This window comes from Lampris incognitus, chromosome 19, assembly GCF_029633865.1.
Source record: "Lampris incognitus isolate fLamInc1 chromosome 19, fLamInc1.hap2, whole genome shotgun sequence".
In the NCBI taxonomy this organism is placed as follows: Eukaryota; Metazoa; Chordata; class Actinopteri; order Lampriformes; family Lampridae; genus Lampris; species Lampris incognitus.
Window position 1 is genome coordinate 22,955,330 of NC_079229.1, and position 23,244 is coordinate 22,978,573.

Here is a 23,244-nt window from a genome sequence, read left to right on the forward strand (position 1 = left end):
GATGATGTCATGTTGCAGGCTATGTGACATTCTCGTGAACGCTCCTTGTGAATTGTCTGTATGGGCCGGACCTGGTTCAGCCTATGTAATATTCCCTGGTTTATGTTTTTGTGTGTGTGCGTTTGTCAAAGGGGTATTTTTGTGAATCTTTTCTTCTGCATGTGTATCATGTAGGTGGTGAAGAACAACCTCAACCCAATATGGAGACCCATCCGTATCCCCCTGCAGGGTCTTTGTGGAGGAGACATGGAGAAGCCCATCAAGGTGCACAATGCATGCATACACACACACACACACACACACAGTACTTTTATCTTTTTAGTATTATTTATTTATCAGTTTATTTATTCCAGTTAACTTGTTTTGTGAATTGCATTTTAATAACACATTCCCTCGTGCATGCACCTTATTTTTTTGACACCCTAGATGTTTCAGATCAGCTTGGCTTGCTTGATTAATCCTGCGATAATCCTCTAACATACTAATAAGTGAATTCGTTCTGATATTTGCATTTTACTTACTTAACAACACTTTCAAGTTCGAGGCAAGCTCGGGAAGGGGCAGCTTGCACCACAGATGGATGAGTGAATTACCCTTCTTGATGTGTGTGTATAGCCCGATTCATGGCGTCATCACGGGAAGGTGCGCATTTTTCTTTGCCTTCCTGCTTTCTTTCCTTTAAGTAACTCAGTTTGTGTTTTGTACTATTTGATTTACTGTAATTTTTTTTTTTTTTACTAATAGTGTACGTTGACATTCAGTTTGCTCTGTCCGAACTTAGTGGGATTGTTATTTTTGGAAGGGGGCTTCTGTTTTGTCACCAGTTCTATGAAAGCTTTGTGTTTGGTACCAGGTGGAGTGTTATGACTATCATGTCAGCGGCTCTCATGACCTTATCGGGACCTTTGTGACCACACTATCCCAGATGCAAACGGCAACGTACACTGCCCCGGTGAGAGCGAGAGAGACTGTATCTGTGTCTTTATATACACCAGGCAGCCAAAACATTAAAACCACCTGCTTAATATTGTCTAGATTCCTCATGTGCCACCAAAACAGCTCTGACCTGTTGGGGTATGGACTCCACATGACCTCTGAAGGTGTCCTCTGGTATCTGGCATCAAGATGTTGGCAGCAGATCCTTTAAGTCCTGTAAGTTGCGAGGTGGAGCCTCCGTGGGTCGGACCTGTTTTTCCAGCACATCCCACAGATGCTTGATTGGATTGAGATCCGGGGGATTTGGAGGTCAAGGCAACACCTTGAACTCTTTGTCCTGTTCCTCAAACCATTCCTGAACAATTTTTGCAATGTGGCAGGGCGCATTATCCTGCTGCTGCATCAGGGAATGCCATTGCCATGAAGGATTGTGCTTGGTCTGCAGTGATGTTTAGATAGGTGGTACTTGTCAAAGAAGCATTCACATTAATGCCAGGACCCAAGGTTTCCCAGCAGAATATTGCCCAGAGAATCACACTGCCTCCCCTGGCTTGCCTTCTGCCCATAGTGCATCCTGGTGCCATCTCTTCCCCAGGTAAATGACACACATGCACCTGGTCATCCACGTGATGTAAAAGAAAACGTAATTCATCAGACCAGGCCACCTTCCATTGCTCCATGGTCCAGTTCTGATGCTCATGTGCCCATTGTAGGTCCTTTCGGCAGTGGACAGGGGTCACCATGGGCACTCTGACCGGTCTGCTGCTACACAGCCCCATACACAGCAAGCTGCGATGCACTGTGTGGTCTGACACCTTTCTATCATAGCCAGCATTAACTTTTTCAACAATTTGAGCTACAGTAGCTCTTCGTTGGGATCAAAGTCACTTAGATCCTTACGCTTGCCCATTTTTTCCTGCTTCAAACTCATCAACTTCAAGAACTGACCATCCACTTGCTGCTTAATATGTCCCAGCCCTTGACCGGTGCCACTGTAATGAGATAATCAATTTTAATGTTTTGACTGATCTGTGTGTGTGTGTGTGTGTGTGTGTGTGTGTGTTTATGGTTTTATCCACCTCTGCCAAAATGTGATGTTTTTGGACTCTGTCCCTACTCCCTCTTAACTGACAAAAATATGAGCCCCGTTCTTCTTCTCAGGCTGAATTTGAATGCATCAATAGGAAAAAAATGCAGAGGAAGAAAGGCTATAAAAACTCCGGGGTCATTTTCATCAGGCATTGCCAGGTATGGTTCTTCGTTGTAACATCATTGTGTCAGGAAATTTAACATTTTCTTTCTTCAGTCTTATCCCATACTCTTTCCATATATTTATTTAATACATTGCTGTACTGACAAATGTTTTGCAGTATGATTTTAAGTAATCGAAATATTTCAAATGATCTGTAGATACTATCATCCTCATATCAGTTCTTACAAAAGTGACTCCTAACAGAGATATTCGATTCATTTTATACTTAACTTAATCTTTGTTTTTTTTCTTTATTTTGGTATCATTTTTAAAACTCCTGCAGGTGGTGAAGGAGTATACCTTCCTTGACTACATCATAGGGGGGTGTCAGCTCAACTTCACTGTGAGTTTGGAAACGGCAGACGTGCCATCGTAGAAAACTAATTTCCAAAACACAATCCACATCTTCTCTGTATTCATGGTGGATGATGTACCACTGCATTTGCTTAGGTCTTCCATGTCTCCCATACCGAACTGATAACGTTCCACCTTCCCATGTCCATATCTGTCCCATGTCCGACTCTGTTCTCTGGGCAGGTAGCCATAGATTTTACTGGTTCTAATGGAGACCCCAGGTACCCCCAGTCCCTCCACTACATCAACCCTGATGGTTACAATGAGTACCTGGCAGCAATCTGGGCAGTGGGTGCGGTCATCCAGGACTATGACAGGTAAACCTCAAGACAAGCTATTCAACATTATGGTGTGCGACCACACTATACATGACAACCTGTCAACCTTTGACACTGTCGAAAGTTTGCAATTGTAAGTCAGCTGGATAAACCTTTTTCAGCAACAGAAACGCTGAGTTCTATCAGTTTTTATAGCCCCAATTGGCAAGACTTGGAGACCCCCCCCCAAAAAAAAGGGTATGCTCGAGACTGGGTTTGTTTTAAGGACGCAAACCGAGTTCCAATTTTTCGACTTCACTCATACGGCTTACAGCTTAGGCCAGTTTAACCACAGTCTACACTACTGACAGACATACGAGCATCTTCCAAGTAACTGTAATTTTTAGTGCAATAACAGTTTTACTTAATACCTTTTATGTTATTTGCTCTTTCTGTACAGTAACAAGCTGTTTCCTGCTTTTGGCTTTGGAGCCCAGGTCCCTCCCAACTGGCAGGTATGGGATGCTGGTATAACTCAACCTGTTTCACTGAATTCACTTATATGATCTTGTTGTTTTGCCCATTAACTAAGTATATTGTTTCTCAGTGGAGCAGCTTGGTTATTGTTCTTTCAATAATTTTATTCAACCATAAAATTGTATGTGCATTTGCAGTAGAAAACTCTACTGTATGTTTAAGAAGCACACTAGAGTATTACAAACAGATGAAAGTATTACCTTACCTGTTCACATTCAGAATTCAGAAATAAGGATCACAGGCAGTTAGAAAAAGCTTTTATTCCATAAAACATGTTTTTTTAACAGGTTTCCCATGAGTTTCCTATCAATTTCAATCCAGCAAATCCATTCTGTGCAGGTAAGTTAAAGCTATGCACACACTGGTGTTCTTTCATTAAATCTTGTCCAGTATTAATGTGTGGACTCTGAGTGTCTGTGTTTTGTGTTTTAGGTATCGAGGGGGTGGTTAACGCATACCAGAAGTGTCTCCCCGAAGTGAAGCTTTACGGTCCCACCAACTTTGCCCCTATGATCAACCATGTGGCCTGCTTCGCCAGGCAAGCAGTCCAACAGAACACTGCCTCGGTAAGTAGTAGTTACTTCTCATTAAACAATGCTATTTTTTTTTAAATTTTGAGATACTTTATTGACCCCCATAGGGAAATTATGCTTTGCATTTAACCCATCCTAGCTGTGTAGCTAGGAGCAGTGGGCAGCTGCCATGCAGCACCCGGGGACCAACTCCAGTTTGTCTTACCATGTCTTGGTCAAGGGGGCACAGACAGGAGTATTAACCCTAACATAGTACATGTCTTTTTGATGGTGGGGGAAACCGGAGTACCCACAGAAAATCCACCGCAGACACAGAGAGAACATGCAAACGCCACACAGAGGATGACCTGGGATGACTCCCACAGTTGGACAACCCCGGGGTTCGAACCCAGGACCTTCTTGCTGTGAAGCGACAGCGCCAACCACTGCGCCACCGTGCCACCCAATTATCCTATATCCTATAAATACTGAATGCTCAATGGGCATTATTAGGACAGTCTGTTTTGCATAACATATTTCTTAGTCTACTATGAAAGTGAAACTAGTTAAAAAATTAAACATTAGACTTAAACTGCTCTAGTACATCTTGAAAAGAAAAATACCTATGTCTGAATGTTGTTTATTGATTACAGTTCTGCTTTTAATACAACTGTACCATTCAAACAGGTGTTGAAACTCAGAGGTCTTGGTCTGGGCAACTCTATCTGTAATTGAATATTTGATTTCCTGACAGGCAGGCCCCAGACTGAGAAAAGGTAAAAAAAAACATATACTCATCTACATTAGTTCTTAGGACTGGGGTACCTCAGGGCTGCTGTCTCAGTCCCCTGTTGAACAGTTTGTTTACACATGACTGTGTTGCCAAATATGACAACAGCATCATTAAATTCACGGATGACACCAAAGTGATAGACTAACAAGCGACAGTGATGAGAGGGCCTATAGGAGGGAAGTGGAAGATTTAACCATATGGTGCCATGATAAAAACCTCTCTCTAAATGTCAATAAGACAGAAGAAATTGTTGACTCTAGAAAAAACCTGTCATCTGTTGAAATTGTGGACAGTTTTAGATTTCTCGGTTTACACATCCGACACCTTCACATGGTCTCAATACCGACACTATTTTTTTTTAGCATCTCAAGAGTTTTGGTATGAGAACCAAAACTCTTATGAACTTTTATTGCAGTACTATGGAGAGTGTCTTGACAGGCTGTATCACAGTGTGGTTTGGCAACCTGACTGCTCAGGACTGCAGACTGCTTCAAAGGACTGTAAAGACAGCAGCAAAACTCATTGGTATGAAACTACCACAACTTCATAATATTTACACCACTCACTCCAAAAGGAAAGCTTAAAACATCATTAAGGACACCAGCCACCCCGCTCATGTTCTGTTGTCACTCCTTCCATCTAAAAAACATTACCGGAGCATCAAATCACACACCACCCGTCTCAGTAATAGTGTCTTTCCACAGGCAGTCAGGTTGCTGAACAGCTGACGCACCCATATCCACCTTACATTGTTGTGTTATCGTGTTCTGTATATTGTGTATATAATGTATGAATTCATTGTGTACATAGCGTATGTAGGTCTGTAGTGTTGTCTTTACTTTTTCTTTTTTTTTAGGAATGGTGTGTCCTTGTGTCCTTTGACCTTGTGTCCTTTGTGTTAAGGCAGAGAGCGCCAGAGCACAAGAATTTTACTGTATTCTAATAGACATGACAATAAAGTTGAACTAACGTGAACATTCTCACACAAAATTCAGATATTATCTTACAATGTTAGGCTGCTGAAATGTGTTGGTGCTTCAAATCTTCAACACATAATGATGGATCAAATAGAGGATGGATGATACTTGGCTTTCACTTCTGGCTATAATGCGGACATTATCCATTTTGCCCCCACCACCCTTGATATTTTCCTCTTTCTCCCCTCACACACAGCAATACTTTATCCTGCTCATCATAACGGATGGCGTGATTACAGACATGGACCAGACACGCACTGCAATCGTGGCGGCGTCCCGGCTGCCCATGTCAATCATCATAGTCGGTGTAGGCAAGGCGGACTTCAGCGCCATGGAGTTTCTTGACAGTGATGACAAGATTCTTCGTTCACCAAGGGGCGATGTTGCCTTGCGTGACATTGTGCAGTTTGTGCCCTTCAGAAAGTTCGAAGTGAGCAACAGCCTAACACTACAATCACATTCACATTACAAGCAACACATGGCCCAAATCTGATTTATTTGCCACATGTGACACAGATCCGATCTTTTTCAGAGCAGTGTGGATGCAAAAGTCAGATTTTTTTCCAGTCAGATATGGGCCACTTTCATATGCGGTAGTAGAATCCAACAGATTCTGTTGATTGTGTCAAAGCGACCTGAATCTAGATTTATGCGACTCTCGTCACTCAAACTTGTACATGATTACCAGTCATATCTGCTAATGCAGATACAGCTATGGCTTTGGCCCTTTTTCACCTTCTCATCCTCAAGAGCTGACTAACTGTCATCGGACTACCAGAGCAAATCATCTTGGCAATGAATGCTTGCACCACTGCTTCATTCATGTCATTCATTTATGTTTTGTTTTGTCAGTCTCACAATTATGTTTTTTGTTTTGTTTTGTTTTGTTTTTTGTTATTGATACACGCAGTTGGACTACATTAATTGTTGTAAATGCACTTAGGGTTTCAGGGCTGCAGTCTGTTCACACTAATGTCAGATATGGGTCACTTTGCAAAATTGAATGTGAATGACCAAGTGAAAAGATTGCATCAGGGCAAAAAAAATCAGAATTGAGCTTTAAGTCCCATAATGTAAATGTAGTCCAAACTTTATACCAATATACTTTTTGTAATGTAATGATATTGCATATACATGAATTACTGTCCCTAAAATTAATTGCCAACCATTCTGAAAATGCCGAGTACTACATGTAATTTTTTTTAATTTAGTTAATATCTTAATCTAACTTAATATTTTATTCAAAAAGTTTTTCTTTCGCCATTTTTACAAAAGTAGTAGTTGTGAATATCTAATTTTGAATTCTCAAAGTATTTTTGCATTGTAATCAAATATTTCTTTTATAGAGTTGGCATTCCAGTTGTGTTTTGAATTTTAGTTTGTTCTACGGACACTGTCTATTTTAGTTCTATCCAGCTACCCCACATCCCCTCAGGTTCACTTACTTTATCTATACCTCATCTTTCTGTACAGGCAAACAGCGTGGCTCTCGCCCAGAGTGTATTGGCAGAGTTACCGGATCAAGTGGCCTCCTTCTTCAATCTGTACAAACTGAAGCCCCCCAGCGAATCCACTTTTTCCAGCCCCTGAACCGGTAGGCCAAATCACCCTCAGATGGCTCAGATTCAGTTTGCCCCTGGATGCTTCCCGCCTGCACCTTCCCTTCCCCAACAAGCGTCTCAACTTGACATGTGGCAAAGCCATTTACAGCCTGCCTTGGTGTACATAGTGATGATGAATTTGAATTGTGTACACATGAACAACCCAGCAAAGTGCTGAATCATGGTAAAACAACTTAATTCTCACGACTCTTAATGAACACATCAAAAGTATGCACATATTCTCCACCTCATTGAATTGGGCTATCATTGTTGCCTATTTACACATTGCTTTCGTTGTATCAATGTGGAAAACAAAATCAGTTTCACTTTTTTTTTTCTCTGATCGGTTTATTTATTGTTTTCACTCTTCCGTCTTTTACAGGCAGTGTGCTTCTGAAGGCTTCCAGGCCAGATGTTTTAAGAAATTGTCGAATCTACTGGAAACTGGTCTGAAGCTATTCCTCCTCTTAACGAACCTGTGGATACCCAAGGACTTGGATGTGACTCCAGAGCCAAGCTGCAGTCCTGTTATAAAAACAAAACAAAAGACTCGTGGACTATGGCAGGTCACCAGCAGCGTGTCTGGAACAGTTTGTTCAGTATTGCATGACCGCTCAGCTAAACGCCAGATTTGTCTAAAAAAAATAAAATAATGAAAAATAAATAAATACAAAAGACAATCGGACGAAGAATTTAGTGGTTTGGTAGCTCGAGTGGAAAATTTAAATAAGTGGATGTTTACAGCCAAATAACAAGGCCACACTGGACTGAAACAAATGTATGTTTTGGGGTTTTTTGCTATCCAAGTATTCTCCTTGCGAACGCATTGCTCGTCTAAACGGAGCAAATGAGCGGGGGGGGGGGGGGACGCTCGTTTTCCTCGCCTGTCATTGTGCATTGAGGTGTTGCGTTGCTGTGTGTTAAATGTCGCCTAATAAAAAGTTGTTCGCCAAACGGTCCTGGTTCTATGTTGTCGTTCGAGTCCACCGGGAGACCCGCCAACGAAGAAACGGGACGGAGCTCGGCCGTTCAAAGGCCACCGCCCATTGCAACCGCCTGTGTGATGTTAGTCTTCATTCCCGACGCAAGAGGCGAGATTACGAGGCTCCCAATAGGACGGCGAGTGCGGTCTTTCTTCTTCTGCTTCTTCTTCTGCTGCTTCTTCTTTTGGACATTTTGACAATCCTCACTACGAGTATTTCTCCACGGTTGCGTGTGTGGGTACGTGGCTGACATTGTGTTTCCACCCTTACTTTATGTGAATTTAACGCTAGTTTTTACATGCTAGGTCATTTAGCATGGGCGGATAAGAGTAACGTTCACCGTTACCTATCGTTTAACGGTGTGTTTGAGAGAGAGTTTATTACAATGAATAATGTCAATCTCAACTCCAAGCATTATTTTAATTGAGCGTAGCACGGTTGTTTTTAATAAATGCTGTTTTCAAATGTGTTTCATTAGATTAAATCTTTAAATGCAGCTGGCATAGATACTATGTCGTAATGCATGTAAACGCTATTACACTGAGGGTTGCTTAATGTTACTCCAAGGAAGGCGTGTTCGCTAAAGACACGCATAATAAGAATGCCGATGTCATAATTCTTTATTGACCGTAATTGCTCAAAACATGTCTGACTGCTTTGATGTGTACCTATGTAAGTGGCTTCCTTTGGCTCTGCAGGTATGCTGTAGCTGTGTGTCTGTGTGCGTCCTGTTGTTGTACGTGTACATTTGTGTGTGTGTGTGTGTGTGTGTGAGCGTTTTACAGGTTGTCAATGGCAGCAGGGGGGTCCCCGATGGCAGCAGGCTCCAGGGCCGCTCAGTGTGTGTCCAAAGTGGTGCTGAGTGTCTCCTGTGAGAATCTGCTGGACATGGATGTCTTCTCCAAGTCTGACCCCATGTGTGTTTTGCTCATGAACACCACCGGCTCCCACTGGCAAGAGGTCAGTAGGTTAAAAGGTCACTCTTCTGCAAATCGGCTATCTGGCTGTATCACATGAACCCAACAGCTTTCACGTTCTCCTTATAGGCCAGTCTATTTATTTGGGTTGCACTTGTATGTAAAAAAAAAAAGCATCTTATATGAGCTTGACAAATAATGCACAAAATACACTATTTATCGCCAAGTAAACTTTAACTATTGTACTTGTGTTTGCCATAGGTTGGCCGCACAGAAACAATCCAGAATTGCCTCAACCCAAAGTTTGCCAAAACCTTTACCATCGACTACTACTTTGAGATGGTGCAAAGGCTGAAATTTGCTCTATATGACATTGACAACAACACCTATGATCTAGGAGATGATGACTTCCTGGGAGAACTGGAATGTACCTTAGGCCAGGTGAGCCCCTCTGCTTCACTCTGATCCTTTTTATTAGCCATGAAGCTTTCTCCTCATTGTGGCATTGTATTGTGGGAAGAAAAACAAACACTTATAGTTAGTGTTCTCATTATATTAGTGGTCTTACCGATCTCATAGTTTCAAAAGATGAATAAAAAATGGTTTAAAGATACAAAGTAATTACTTTTTACAAGATTCTTACAACTAGTATTTTATCAAGGAAGTTAATGTCAGACCTGCTGGTATTTATTTGGAAATGCAAATAGGGGGGGTGTCCAGGTAGCGTAGTGATCTATTCCGTTGCCTACTAACAAGGGGATCGCCGGTTCGAATCCCCGCGTTACCTCTGGCTTGGTCGGGTGTCCATGAGCTTATTTTTAGCCCTTCCCGAGCGGAAGCGGAAGCTTTGCAGCAAACGGAAGTCAGACATCAGATGCACTAGACTACATTAGAAGTAAGCAGTTTGTGGTAATTGTCTTTGTTTTTTGTGTGTAATTTTTTGTCATTTTCACCTATTTTTTCTAGTGTGCCATGGTGTAATCTAAACCAATATACAGTGTCTTCCCTAATGTCTGGTACAAAGGAGAATTTTCTCTTCATTTGGCTATATACTACAGAAGTTCAGATTTTAAATAAAACAATTTCATATTTGGTTAAAGTATAGATTTTCAGCTTTTATTAGAGGGTGTATAAATATCGGATTCACATCCGTGGATGAATTACATGGAATCTATTTAATTTTTTAATTTACTAATTATTTTACGTATTTTCATTTTTATCTTATCATCATTCTCTTTCTCTGTATCAATATTTCAGGGTGTGGGAGTCATGCTAAAATTCCTATAAGTGGGAGAGTGTAGTGGTGTGTGTGTGTACAGTGAATGATAAATGTAAGATGTAAATCTTATTGTGGCACTGGGTGTGAGTTGTTATGTTTGTCTCTCTTGTTTTACTGTAAACATGGAAAATTAATAAACAGAATTTTCAAAAATAAATAAATATCAGATTCACCATTTAGAAACTAACACTTTTTTTTAATATAGTCCCAGCATTTCAGACCACTTAAATTATTGGGACAAGTTAACATTATAAAATAAAATATTAAAAAGTGAATAAACGCTTATAAAGCAAGTCCACTAATTTAACTGTAATCAAGTGTTCATAAAACCATGAGTGGGGGGTGGGGTGCAATCGGTACTTTGTCCCGGTGCTCCCTGGCCAGTCCGCTACTGACAGGGTCAATAATAGAAGCTAAACGCTGAAAAGCTGTACTTTAACCTCATATGAAATTGTTTGATTTCAAATCTGAATGTATGTAGTAGCCTACATAGCCAAATCAAGAGAAAATGGGAAACCTTATGCTGTGTGACAGCTGACCCACCCCCTCAACTAACCCGTCAATCAACCCCTGTTTTTTTCCCCATCCTCGGCAGTCCACAACACTGCAACCATCTTTTTAGTTGCAGGTTACTTACTGTGCACCCCAATCTCCGATGGAAACTTTGCACCGGGAACATCATTCGGGGTTAATATTATCGGATTTATGGCAGCGTATACGTGAGTTAGTGTTGTAAACACAGCCATGCTGTACTGTCTAACGTGCTCCGCATGTCTGACTTTCTGTGACACGTCCATAGCGACAGCGATGCTGTGACATCACTCGGACGCTGCCCCATTGGCCGTGTCTGCGGGTGGGAAGCCGGATGTGGGTGTGTGTCCTGATCGCTGCACTAGCGCCTCCTCTGGTCGGTCGGGGCGCCTGTTCAGGGGGAGGGGGAACTGGGGGAAATAGCGTAATCCTCCCACGCGCTAAGTCTCTCTGGTGAAATGCCCCACTGTCAGGTGAAAAGAAGCGGCTGGCGAAAAAAAAAATACAAATAGAAACTGCTGACATTGCACATAGAATGAGGAAATGCTCTTTCACCCACAAAGAGGTTTAAAAACAGGATCATGTCAGAATCAGTCATGGAATTGGCATTAGTGTTGATAGTGTTTCCAACAATGGCCTAGCGTAACCCAGTGTCTCTGTACCCAGATTGTGTCTTCTAGTAAGCTGACTCGACCTCTGGTTAAAAAGAACAAGAGGCCTGCTGGAAACGGGACCATCACTGTGAGTAGCTTTCTAAATCATAATCTGTTTAAGTGACTGTTCAACAGTTTTCACAGTACCATTAATTTTACCCTAGTGCGTTGCTCATTTATACCTTTAAGCATAACAGCCTAATAGCAACATAACCTCTCCTTGCTATTTGTTTTACTGGCTTTATGATTCATGGCTTGTTACCAGACTCAATGTTGTCTGTACTGTATATATACATATACTGTACTGTACTGTCTGTACTATATATATTTTTTTTTAAATGTTTTTTAATCTGTTTAAGTGGGAGAGTACTGCTGGCGTTGTGTGTGGCTGCCCCTTCTCCCTCTCGTAGCCCCCCCCTTCCCATCCACCCCTGTATGTGTGTGTTATGTTTATCTGTTGTCTTGTTTCACCCCGTTTATTGTAAAGCGACTTTGAGTGTTAGAAAAGCGCTATATAAGATTGATTTATTATGATTATGATTATTATTATTATTATTATTATATGACTTAAAGAAAATTATTAACAAATATAGAGACCAAAACTCATCGGTTCGTATGTGTTTTATTGATGCTTCTAAAGCTTTTGATCGTGTTAATCATAGAAAGTTGTTTGTTAAATTGAGACAGAGGGGTGCCTAAATACATTGTGAGAATTCTGGCTTATTGTTATGCCCACCAGACTATGCAAGTGAAATGGGGTAATAGCGTTTCAGCCCCATTTGGGTTTAGCAATGGTGTCAGACAAGAGGGAATTCTGCCTCCAGTTCTCTACAATTTATACATTGATGATTTGTCCAAGTAGCTGAAAGCCTGTAACACTGGGTGCATGATGGGTAATACCTTGGTGAACCACATTATGTATGCAGATGACCTTGTCATCCTTAGTCCCTGTAGCGCCGGTCTCCAGCAGCTCCTCAATATATGTTCTGTGTACGATGTGGAGCATGATATCAAATACAATGCCAGTAAGAGTGTAATGATCTGCAGAACCAAAGAGGTCAATTATCTAAAATTTCCTGATTTGAATTGTCTGATATATCTTGTCTGATGATGTATATGTTACGGGTAATGTGAAAAAACTGTTAATGTGCAAACTACCCGGTTAATGTGCAGATAACCTGTCTGCACATTACCCGCTTGGGCGGTTAATGTGGATAGAACGAACCACATTATCCACATTAACTGGGTAGTCTGCACACTACCCGTTTGGATGGTTAATTTGGATGGAACAAACCTGCAACTCATCTTTTTACGATATTTTGATATTGAAATCAGCAATAGGCCTTTAGCCTAATGACTCATGAAGTGAGGCCATCTGAGTAATCACAAGTTGTGGTAAATGAAAGAACAGACGTTGGCGATATCATTCTGTCTTTAGATCAAAGTTTTCCCCCACTTGTATAACTAGGCTATTAGCATCAAAGAACACAAAAATCTGTTTGCTCCCTCCCATATTCTCGGTTAGATTAGGATATGATCGATGACATATGTAGGCTACTAGTAGGATATTAGCCAGGTGAGGGAGGGGATCGGGCACATTTTTGTCTTTTTTGGTGGTTGTGTAAAGGTGCATCTGAAAGGTATCGCCTGTTCATTAATTTTTCTTGCCTGATTGGCAGACAGGAATTGCATTTTGACATATTTTTTCACTGCTTCTGCTCCTACATACTGGGCTTATAAAACGAATTTCGTTCTGTTTTCATATCATCTAGTCTTAGTATTTTTTCCCCGCCAGTACCCCTCTTCCATAAAGTTTTATTTACCAGTCTGTCCACGGAGTGATTGCCATTTCGGATTGGTTGAATGATGCATGTTTCCAGTGAGAGTAGGCTATAGCAGCCTGTTGGGAGATGGCCGAAACTGATATTTCTTTTCACCCTTGTCAAATTTGTAGGCTATTCATTCATATCAGGGATCAGATAGCGAGCGAGGAGGAGGGCTCATTTTTGTGTTCTTTGATGCTAATAGCCTAGTTATACAAGTGGGGGAAAACGTTGATCTAAAGACAGAATGATATCGCCAACGTCTGTTCTTTCATTTACCACAACTTGTGATTCCTCAGATGGCCTCACTTCATGAGTCATTAGGCTAAAGGCCTATTGCTGATTTAAATATCAAAATATCGTAAAAAGATGAGTTGCATGTTCGTTCCATCCACATTAACCATCCAAACGGGTAGTGTGCTGACTACCTGGTTAATGTGGATAACGTGGTTCATTCTATCCACATTAACTGCCCAAGCGGGTAGTGTACAGACTACCCGGTTAATGTGCAGATAACCCGTTTTGGCGGGTAATCTGCACATTACCCGCCCCGTTGGGTAATCTGCACATTAACCGGGTAGTTTGCACATTAACAGTTTTTTCACATTACCCGTAACATATACACAAGTAAACACTCTCTCACACAAGTTTGGTACGTGTTCAGTTAGTGAGAAGATGTCTCCGTTCAGAGCATATTGTACAACACTTTTTACTGCATACCTGTGGTCAAACTACAAAAAAGCGAGCTTACAGAGGCTTCGAGTAGCTTATAATGATGCTATGAGAATGCTACTAAAAAGACCTAGATGGTGTAGTGAAAGTGAAATGTTTGTGGCTGCAGGAGTGAAGACCTTTCAGGCTCTTCTAAGAAATCTCATGTATACATTTATTTGCTGGCTCAATGACTCTGACAATGTAAGCATTGAGTTTAACTAATATAAGATTCAGTGCCGCATGTTACTCATCCCAGCAGTGGGACCACTGGTATAGCTGTCTTCTTATACAATGATTTGTTCCTTTTATGTTATTTTATTGTGTCTATGTATTGTCTAGGGTTTATCTTTTACCTATGGTTCTTATATTTTATGGCTTTATTCTTTCTTTTCTTGTTTTGTTTTTTTAACCTTGTCTTTGTTTGTTATGGATCCCGAGTCTGCAATAAAGTTTTGAATTGAATTGAATTAGACTTCTATGAATACTGAAGCACTGAGTCCCCGACTACACAAAGGATTTGTGGTTGTAAATATTTATTTCCATTGCATCGTTTTATGATGTTCTTCTTTTTAATGATGTGCAGATCTGTGCCGAAGAGAAAACAGACAACAGAGTGGTGAAATTTGAAGTGGCAGCAAGGAAACTGGATAAAAAGGTAATGTTTTCTACATTTGAATTCTCTTATGTGCCTTAAAATGTTTGAGTTTTCTAGGAATTCCTCCTTTTGATATGTTGGGTTTTTTTTTTCAGGATTTCTTTGGGAAGTCTGACCCTTTCCTGGAATTCTACAAATGGGCGGAAACTGAATGGCAATTGGTCCACAGGACAGAGGTAGAGAAAAACCCACCAACCATTTGCACACCCTGCTTCAGTTCTGTTGGGTCTTAAAATTACTAATTAGTGGGCGTCCAGGTAGTGCAGCGGTCATTTCCATTGCCTACCAACACAGGGATCGCAGGTTCGAATCCCCGTGTTACCTCCGGCTTGGTCGGGTGTCCCTGTAGATACAGTTGGCTGTGTCTGCGGGTGGGAAGCTGGATGTGGGTGTGTCCTGGTCGCTGCATTAGCGCCTCTTCTGGTCGGTCGGAGTGCCTGTTCGCGGGGAAGGGAGAGCTGGGGGGAGTGGCGTGATCCTCCCATGCACTATGTCCCCCTGGTGAAACTCCTCGCTGTCAGGTGAAAAGCGGCTGGCGACTCCACATGTATCAGAGGAGGCATGTGGTAGTCTGCAGCCCTCCTTGGATTGGCAGAGGGGGTGGCGCACCAACCGGGACAGCTCGGAAGAGTGGGGTAATTGGCTGGATACAATTGGGGGGAAAAAAGGGGGGGAAATTTCCCCCCTCCCAAAAAAAAATGACTAATTAGTTTGACAATACACTAATTGCTGCCATTAGCTCATAGCAACCACTTTTGCGGTACAGGTGGTGATGTACAACCTGAATCCAACATGGAGACCCTTTCGAATCCCCCTGCAGTCTCTCTGTGGGGGAGACATGGAGAGACAAATAAAGGTATGGCAAATGTGGCTGTGTGCTCGCTCTCGTGAGCACACACACACACACCAACACACAGTCTTGTCAAAGATTCAGAGCAGAGTTTGTAATTTTTTATTTGTTGTATTACAGCGTTATGTTTTGAATTTGCTCTTATCATTTCCCCCTCTGTGATGTCTTTGAATAAATTTTGTTTTATAAGATTTTCTGTAACGTGATCTTTTGACTCGAAATGATATTGTTTGTCTGGATTGTGCTGCTTTTCAAATAATGCTGCAAAGAAGGGCTCTTTCCACTGTTTCTTCTGTGACTTGTATTGATTTAAATTAGCTTGTTCTTGTGTAATGCCTTATTTGGCTTGTGATTTTTGTTTTCATCCTCAACACTTTTAAAGCAAGCTTGTCAGGAAGTGATGCTTCCATAACAACAGCGTGAGTTAACCATCCCCAATGTGTGTGTCCTTCATGTGAAGGGTGTAAAAGTAGAGGTTTGAAGTCTTAGACACATCTGCATTTGCACCAGTTTTTAGATGGGTCAGTGTCAGTCATTTGTGAGCTTGATTGTTGATTCAGCATGTCAACTTACCACAATGACTGCTTAGTCAACAAGTCTTTTATGTCCAAGCGCCTTGGCCAATTTTCCCTATACCTGTTCCCAACACCAAAGATGCTCTGTCCAAGCCCATCCCATTTTTGACCATTTAGTGAGAGGTACATGGTGTATAGGATTACACATACATGCCATCCAGGTTCAAACTCCACCTGTCTTCTCTGACACAGATGGCTCAGTGGGCTGAGAATTCAGGTGATATTGAAAGTAATGCAGTAGGTTGCATATGAACATTTGTTGACAATTGTCTGAATGTTTCTTTGCACCTCCTATTCCAATTAGATCTAATGAGACCTTTCCCATCCCTATTTGCTCATTAGAAGGCTTCATAGTGCAGTTTGTTGTGTGTCTATTGCATTTGTGGGGAGATGCTTATTAAAGTTTGAAGCTTTGTTTCCATAGCATGCTTTTCTGCTTTCGGATTTTTTTCCCCCACTCCAGTGATGAGCGGTTCATCGTCTCGTTTTAATTTGAAATCATTTCAAATTTTGATACAAATGAGTCTAATGAAAATGAAATGTGTGGGGCATCTGGGTAGCATGGTGGTCTATCCTGTTGCCTACCAACATGGGGATCCCTGGTTCGAATCCCCGTGTCACCTCCGGCTTGGTCGGCCGTCCCTACAGACACAATTGGCCGTGTCTGAGGGTGGGAAGCAGGATGTGGGTATGTGTCCTGGTCACTGCACTAGCGCCTCCTCTGGTCGGTCGGGGCGCCTGTTTGGAGGGGGGGCTGGGGGGATAGTGTGATCCTCCCACACGCTATGTCCCCCTGGCGAAACTCCTCACGGTTAGGTGAAAAGAAGCAGCTGGCGACACAACATGTATCGGAGGAGGCATGTGGTAGTCTGCAGCCCTCCCCGGATCGGCAGAGGAGGTGGAGCAGGGATCGGGACGGTTCAGAATAATGGGCTAATTGGCCAGATACAACTGGGGATAAAGAGGGGGGGGGAATCCCCCCCCCAAAAAATAATGTGTTATGGGGTTGTTTTTTTCTGGGGGGGGGGGGTTTCTCGTTGTTTTTGATGGCCTTTTTGTCTTGTGGTAACTAACTCTCGGTGTGTCCCCAGGTGGAGTGTTATGACTATAACAGCAGTGGATCTCATGACTACATAGGAGCTTTTGAGACCACATTCTGCCAGATACAGGAGGCTTCAAAGACAAATGCAGTGAGCTCTATATTTCTATATGTGTGAGTGAGTGAGAGAGAGAGAGACTGCTAACGTCTGTCTGTGTGTATGCATTCATGAATCATGTAAGTTAGCAGTGAAAGCCATTAAAAGATCTCTCAAGCAGTGTTTATCTGCCACCAAGGTCATAAATAGCAATAATATTTATGATGGTCATAATGATAACATTAATGACGATGATATTACTACTCGTGTTATTAAAACGGTGATTTATTGGGGCGTTTGGGTAGCGTAGCGGTCTATTCCATTGCCTACCAACACGGGGATCCCGGTTCGAATTCCCGTGTTGCCTCCAGCTTGGTCGGGCGTCCCTACAAACACAAATGGCCGTGTCTGCGGGTGGGTAGCCGGATGTGGGTGTGTGTCCTGGTCACTGCACTAGCGCCTCCTCTGGTCGGTTGGGGCACCTGTTCGGGGGGAGGGGGAACTGGGGGGAATAGCATGATCCTCCCACGTGCTACGTCCCCCTGGTGAAACTCCTCACTGTCAGGTGAAAAGAAGCAGCTGGCGAATCCACATGTATCGGAGGAGGCATGTGGTAGTCTGCAGCCCTCCCCAGATCAACAGAAGGGGTGGAGCAGCGACCGGGAAAGCTCGGAAGAGTGGGGTAATTGGCCAAGTACAATTGGGGAGAAAAGGAGGGAACCCCCCCCCCCCAAAAGAAAGAGTGATTTGTTGAGCTCTGTAAATAAGTTCGCTCTCCCCTTTAGCCCCAACCATAGAGCTTTAACACGAGGGGTCAGCTCTAGATGAGCACTCTTGGTGCTTGTAGCAGTTCAGTGCCTTGTTTGAAGACACTTGTATGCAGAGAAAATTTACCTTCATGGGGGCTCAAAGCAAGACTCCCTGGTTGACGGACAGACTGCCTTCTGTGGTACGACCCCAAATACGTTTTTGCATAACACAACCATTTCTATCCCTTACCATGACAGGCAGAATTTGAATGCATCAACATCAACAAGAAACGGAAGAAGAAAAGCTACAAAAACTCTGGTGTTGTGATTGTAAAACATTGCGAGGTAGGTACCATCAATTTGACATTTCTTTCTCTTAGAAACTACCCACATTCCAGCTGAGACGCATGTTGTAATATATCCATATCCCACAAGAGGACAATTGAGAAATTTATATTTTCAGATAAATGAAATGCTTCGATTAGACTTGCTTTTTCAAAATATGAAATGCATGTTTTTTTAGACTGATTCTGTTATTATTTAATTGATATACATTTTTATTCAATCAATTTAGATTTTGATTTTAACCAGTAATTTCATTGCTGTTTTTCTATGTAGGGAGGCTAGTCGGTTTGGATAAACAAGGCCCTAGTATAGTTTATCCATTAATGGTCTAACGTTATGAGATGGATTTTATCGATTGTGGTTGAATATATCTTGTTTGGCGTTTTAACTGATTAAAAAAAAAATGAAGGCTTCTTGTCACCAATTCTCATCCACAGGTAGTGAGGGAGTATTCGTTCCTGGATTACATCATGGGTGGCTGTCAGATCAATTTCACAGTGAGTTGTGGCTTCACACATAACTTGTTTTTTTGGCAATAAGTCGTCACCTTGGAAATTAGTCGTTATTTTGTCAGTAAGTCATTATTTTTGTCATTAAGTTGTTACCTTGTATTTTCATCGTCATAAACCAGTTTTTCATATTTCATGTTTGTCTGTCTGACCCTGGTCTCTTGGCAGATAGCCATAGATTTTACTGGTTCTAATGGGGACCCTAAGTCCCCCCAGTCCCTCCACTACATCAGCCCTGCAGGCTATAATGAGTACCTCGCAGCCATCTGGGCAGTTGGTACGGTTATCCAAGACTATGACAGGTAAATGCAATTGTGATAGTAATAACACAATACAAAGTATGTTTAACAAAATATGTAATGGATCATTCCAGATTTTTACAACCTTGGTCTTCTTTTCATAGTTTTTGCGATTGCGCAAATCAATTATGATATAATTTTACTCATTATGATTTACAATTTCATTTAGCAGACACTTTTATCCAACACGACATACATCTGAGAGTTAATACAACACAAGCAAGGATCTAGTCAGAGGGCAACAACGCTAGTAAGTGTAAAAAAAAAAAAACGAGGTTCAAGTCCAGTAGGATGTGGGTGTCAACAGGCAGTGCACAAAGACAATGCATAGGGTGCATAGAATTGATGTTTTTTTTTTGGTTGTTTTTTTTTTTAATACCGTTAGGTGTGGAGGTGTTTGAGAAAGAGCTGGGTCTTTAGCTTCTTCTTAAAGATGGAGAGGGACTCAGCAGATCAAATGGAGTTTGGTAACTCGTTCCACCACCGGGGAACTACAGAAGAGACGAGTCTGGCTAGTGACTTAGGGCCCCGTTGTGATGGAAGTGCCAGATGCCTTTCATTAGCAGAACGTAGTGAGCAGGACTAAGTGTAGACCTGAATGAGGGAGTTCAGATAGGCGGAAGCCGTTTTAGTTGCAGTTTTGTAAGCGAGCATTAAGGTTTTGAATTTGATGTGGGCAGCAACTGGGAGCCAGTGGAGGAATATGAAAAGCGGAGTGACGTGCTGTTGAAATTGGGTTGGTTGAAGACCAGACGTGCCGCCACGTTCTGGATCATTTGCAGAGGTTTGAAAGTGCATCAGGGAGACCTGCCAGTAAGGAGTTGCAGTAGTCAATGCATGGTATTACAAGAGCCTGTACCAGGAGTTGTGCTGCCTGGTCAGACCTGTAGGGTCTAATTTTCCTGGCGTTGTTTAGGGCAAATCGGCACGACCGAGCAGTCGAGGCCACGTGAACCTTAAAGGTTAGTTGGTCATCAGTCATGACACCCAGGTTTCGGGCAGATTTGTGGGCATGAGTTGAGTTGATCCGAGCTGGATAGTGATCTGTTGTTCTAAGGATGGACTGGCTGGGATGACAAGGAGCTCAGTCTTAGATAGGTTAAGCTGAAGGTGGCGTTCTTTCATCTATGCAGAGATAATCATCAGCTTTATAGTGGAGATCTTGGACGCGGGACTGCCGCTGGACACAGCTTCATGGAATTTTAACAGGGCTGAGGAATATGATCCTTAAACCTGTCATTCAAAAAAACAAAAAACAAAAAAAAACAAGGCTAGTACCTCTGTTAGACTGTACATGATGTGCCATTGGCTATGACTTCTCAGTTGCACTGGACAGGTAGTCAGTCAATGATTACTACTTCCTTTGGTAAGTAAGATGCTCATTCCTGCAAGTTGAATTAGGAGGTAGCTCAGCAATGCAGTTGACCATTGTTAATAATAGTGGCAATCTGAAGTAATGACTTTTAACTTTCATTTTTGTTTATTTGTCAAAGACTATGAAGATAAGAGCCAGGGTGTAAAAAAGTGGAATAATTCTTTAATACTTTGTTTGATGCACTATTAACAGACTATTTGTTTACAAACAAAAATATAAAGCAATGATGCTTAACAAAGATTCAAGATTCAAAGCATCATTTGTCACGTACTTCATGTGTACAAGTATAATAAGCAGTGAAATTATTTTTTGGCAACTCCAAAAACTGTGCAACAAGAGAAATGAAGAGTGCAATCAGTAGAGTGCAGATCCCCACCAGGCACATCTCCCCTTCTCTGGTGCTCAGACTTGGCAACAAACCACCCCTTTTTTGCCTACCAGGAGAAGGGAAAATACGGAGGCACTGCCTGCGTATCTTCCCTTCTGCGGGTTTTGGACTTAGGTGGAAAACCAGCTGAGGAGTTAACAGTCAATTGCGGTATAAAACAGGTTTTTCAAAGGTTTTGAGTCACCACAACCTTGATCAAACAGTCATAACTGTGCACAGAAATTATTAGGCTGACAGGCCCGGTAGTATTCGAGATTAGCAATGGACAGATTCATGCACAAATGGGCGGAAAAACCAATGTTTTTCCTGCCACTGTAAGACTTGTGCAGTGCCCAAGTCGACCGAACAGGAAGCATTGGGAAAAAAGTTTTTAATATATAGCGCTCAAGCTAAAAAAAATCTACCTAATAAAAATGTTTTGCCTGTCAGTCTGAGGATGTGCAGCCGCCTAGGCAGACCCTTGCACGAATTGGAGTCATTCCTATGTTCCCAGGGTCCTATGACCCTAGAGGCACATGGTTGAGTGTCATTGAGTCAAAGATACTTCACTGTTGCATATTATGTTTCTTTGCAGTGGTTGGTTTGCTTTACAAATAGTAAGTAGTTGGGTTGTGCCAAGCTTTATCTTCCCTGCCTTTCCCTGTGTAGTGACCAGCTGTTCCCTGCCTTTGGTTTTGGAGCCCAGATCCCACCTATGTGGCAGGTAATCTATGCTCTATTAATACTCTCATATTTGAATAGACCTTTCTATTATTTCATTTTAATTACTAAAATTAAAAAAAAATGGTTTTACTCATGTTCTTGAATTACTTAAGCTCATTTCATAATCTTTTGACCTAAAACAGAATTCTAATGAATTCTTTTACAGGTTTCGCACGAGTTTCCTATCAACTTCGACCCATCAAATCCATTTTGTGCAGGTCGGCTATGGTTGAACTCATTCAACTTCAAATCTGTGGTTGTGTGTGCAGTGTGCACACATCTATACATTGTTATTTTTGTGTGGGATTCAGCATGAGGTATGCCTGCACACATCTATGCTGTGAACACTTTCCTCTCTCTGTCCACTCTTTTAATACATTCTTCATCCTCTCTCTCTACCCTCCTCCGTATATGTAGGTATAGAGGGGGTAGTGTCAGCCTATCAGCAGTGTCTACCTCAAGTGAAGCTATATGGCCCCACCAACTTTGCCCCTATCATCAACCACGTGGCCTGTTTTGGCAGGCAAGCTATGCAACAGGACAGTGCTTCTGTGAGTAGATGGCAACCTAAACCCCATGTAGTCTGTTGTGTTTGTTTGTTTGTATTGCCACTTTTTAACTAAGCATTGGACTGTTATTCTTAGGCAATGAGTAAGCTTAAATAATGTATAAGCTGTGCTGTACTAGTCTAAGTTCATCACATTTTTCCTCCTTTCACACCTCATCTTACACTCAACTACGTTGCCGTCTACATGCCATTCCATGTTTCCCATCCTGTTTTCTTGTATTCTCCGAATACCAATAATTTTGCCACAACATTTAATTATTTATTTCTGTATGCAGCAATACTTTGTCCTGCTCATTATCACGGATGGAGTGATCACAGACATGGACCAGACACGGAGCGCTATTGTCAAAGCCTCCCGTTTGCCCATGTCAATCATCATCATTGGGGTGGGCGGGGCAGACTTCAGTGCCATGGAGTTCCTGGATGGAGATAACAGTATTCTGCGCGCACCTACAGGCGAAACAGCCATGCGGGACATCGTCCAGTTTGTGCCCTTCAGACAGTTCCAGAATGTAAGCAGCAGTGTAAAACTTTATTGGCTTTATTGATTAGATTGTAAAAGTCTATGATTGCTTCTATTTATCTCCGGCTTCCTGCTTTTATTTGCCACGGCGGTTAGTTGCACTTACCATTAAAACTGTTCTCCAGGCCAAAACATCAAACACTTTGCTGAAGATTTAACTTACTGATTTTATTTTGATATAAATTACATTTAACATGCAAAATGCATATGGTACCAACCATACTGTGTTGTTCTGAGTTGCAAGGCCTTGTTCACACTTAGATCACACTTTTGCATGTTATGGCTCCAACAAATTACGCTTTTACTCATCTGATTAGGAAAAGGCATCAAATAATATACAGCTGCACTGCTTTGTCTGCGTGTAGTCATTTTCTCATCTGAATCAAGTTCACCATTTTGCTTAACCATTTTTTTAATAACGTGTTTTTGAAACTCTGAACATTTCTGCTCT

At 41.9% G+C, this 23,244-nt stretch overlaps 2 protein-coding genes across 6 annotated transcripts in view; both read left to right on the plus strand.

Annotated features, from left to right (window-relative positions):
* LOC130129537 (copine-3-like) overlaps positions 1–8,166 on the plus strand; it is a 24,019-nt gene extending 15,853 nt beyond the window's left edge. For 2 of the 3 annotated variants that reach the window (XM_056299103.1, XM_056299102.1), the window contains exons 7-17: positions 175–264; positions 854–952; positions 2,098–2,184; positions 2,472–2,531; positions 2,726–2,859; positions 3,260–3,314; positions 3,624–3,675; positions 3,769–3,902; positions 5,815–6,048; positions 7,092–7,212; positions 7,602–8,166. In XM_056299103.1, coding sequence (XP_056155078.1) covers positions 175–264; positions 854–952; positions 2,098–2,184; positions 2,472–2,531; positions 2,726–2,859; positions 3,260–3,314; positions 3,624–3,675; positions 3,769–3,902; positions 5,815–6,048; positions 7,092–7,208 — 1,062 coding nt within the window. In that variant the 3' untranslated portion in view covers positions 7,209–7,212; positions 7,602–8,166. Of the gene's footprint in view, positions 1–174; positions 265–853; positions 953–2,097; positions 2,185–2,471; positions 2,532–2,725; positions 2,860–3,259; positions 3,315–3,623; positions 3,676–3,768; positions 3,903–4,535; positions 4,625–5,814; positions 6,049–7,091; positions 7,213–7,601 lie in introns of those variants that run through there. The other variant, XM_056299104.1, reaches the window with a different exon arrangement.
* The window catches only part of LOC130129536 (copine-3-like), a 20,458-nt gene continuing 5,373 nt past the window's right edge, over positions 8,160–23,244 (plus strand). For 2 of the 3 annotated variants that reach the window (XM_056299099.1, XM_056299101.1), the window contains exons 1-15: positions 8,160–8,440; positions 8,988–9,162; positions 9,381–9,560; positions 11,596–11,670; positions 14,703–14,774; positions 14,870–14,950; positions 15,541–15,630; positions 17,291–17,389; positions 18,343–18,429; positions 18,867–18,926; positions 19,107–19,240; positions 21,649–21,703; positions 21,869–21,920; positions 22,120–22,253; positions 22,546–22,782. In XM_056299099.1, the coding sequence (XP_056155074.1) occupies positions 8,995–9,162; positions 9,381–9,560; positions 11,596–11,670; positions 14,703–14,774; positions 14,870–14,950; positions 15,541–15,630; positions 17,291–17,389; positions 18,343–18,429; positions 18,867–18,926; positions 19,107–19,240; positions 21,649–21,703; positions 21,869–21,920; positions 22,120–22,253; positions 22,546–22,782 (1,524 nt within the window). In that variant the 5' untranslated portion in view covers positions 8,160–8,440; positions 8,988–8,994. Of the gene's footprint in view, positions 8,441–8,900; positions 9,163–9,380; positions 9,561–11,595; positions 11,671–14,702; positions 14,775–14,869; positions 14,951–15,540; positions 15,631–17,290; positions 17,390–18,342; positions 18,430–18,866; positions 18,927–19,106; positions 19,241–21,648; positions 21,704–21,868; positions 21,921–22,119; positions 22,254–22,545; positions 22,783–23,244 lie in introns of all 3 variants that reach the window. The other variant, XM_056299100.1, reaches the window with a different exon arrangement.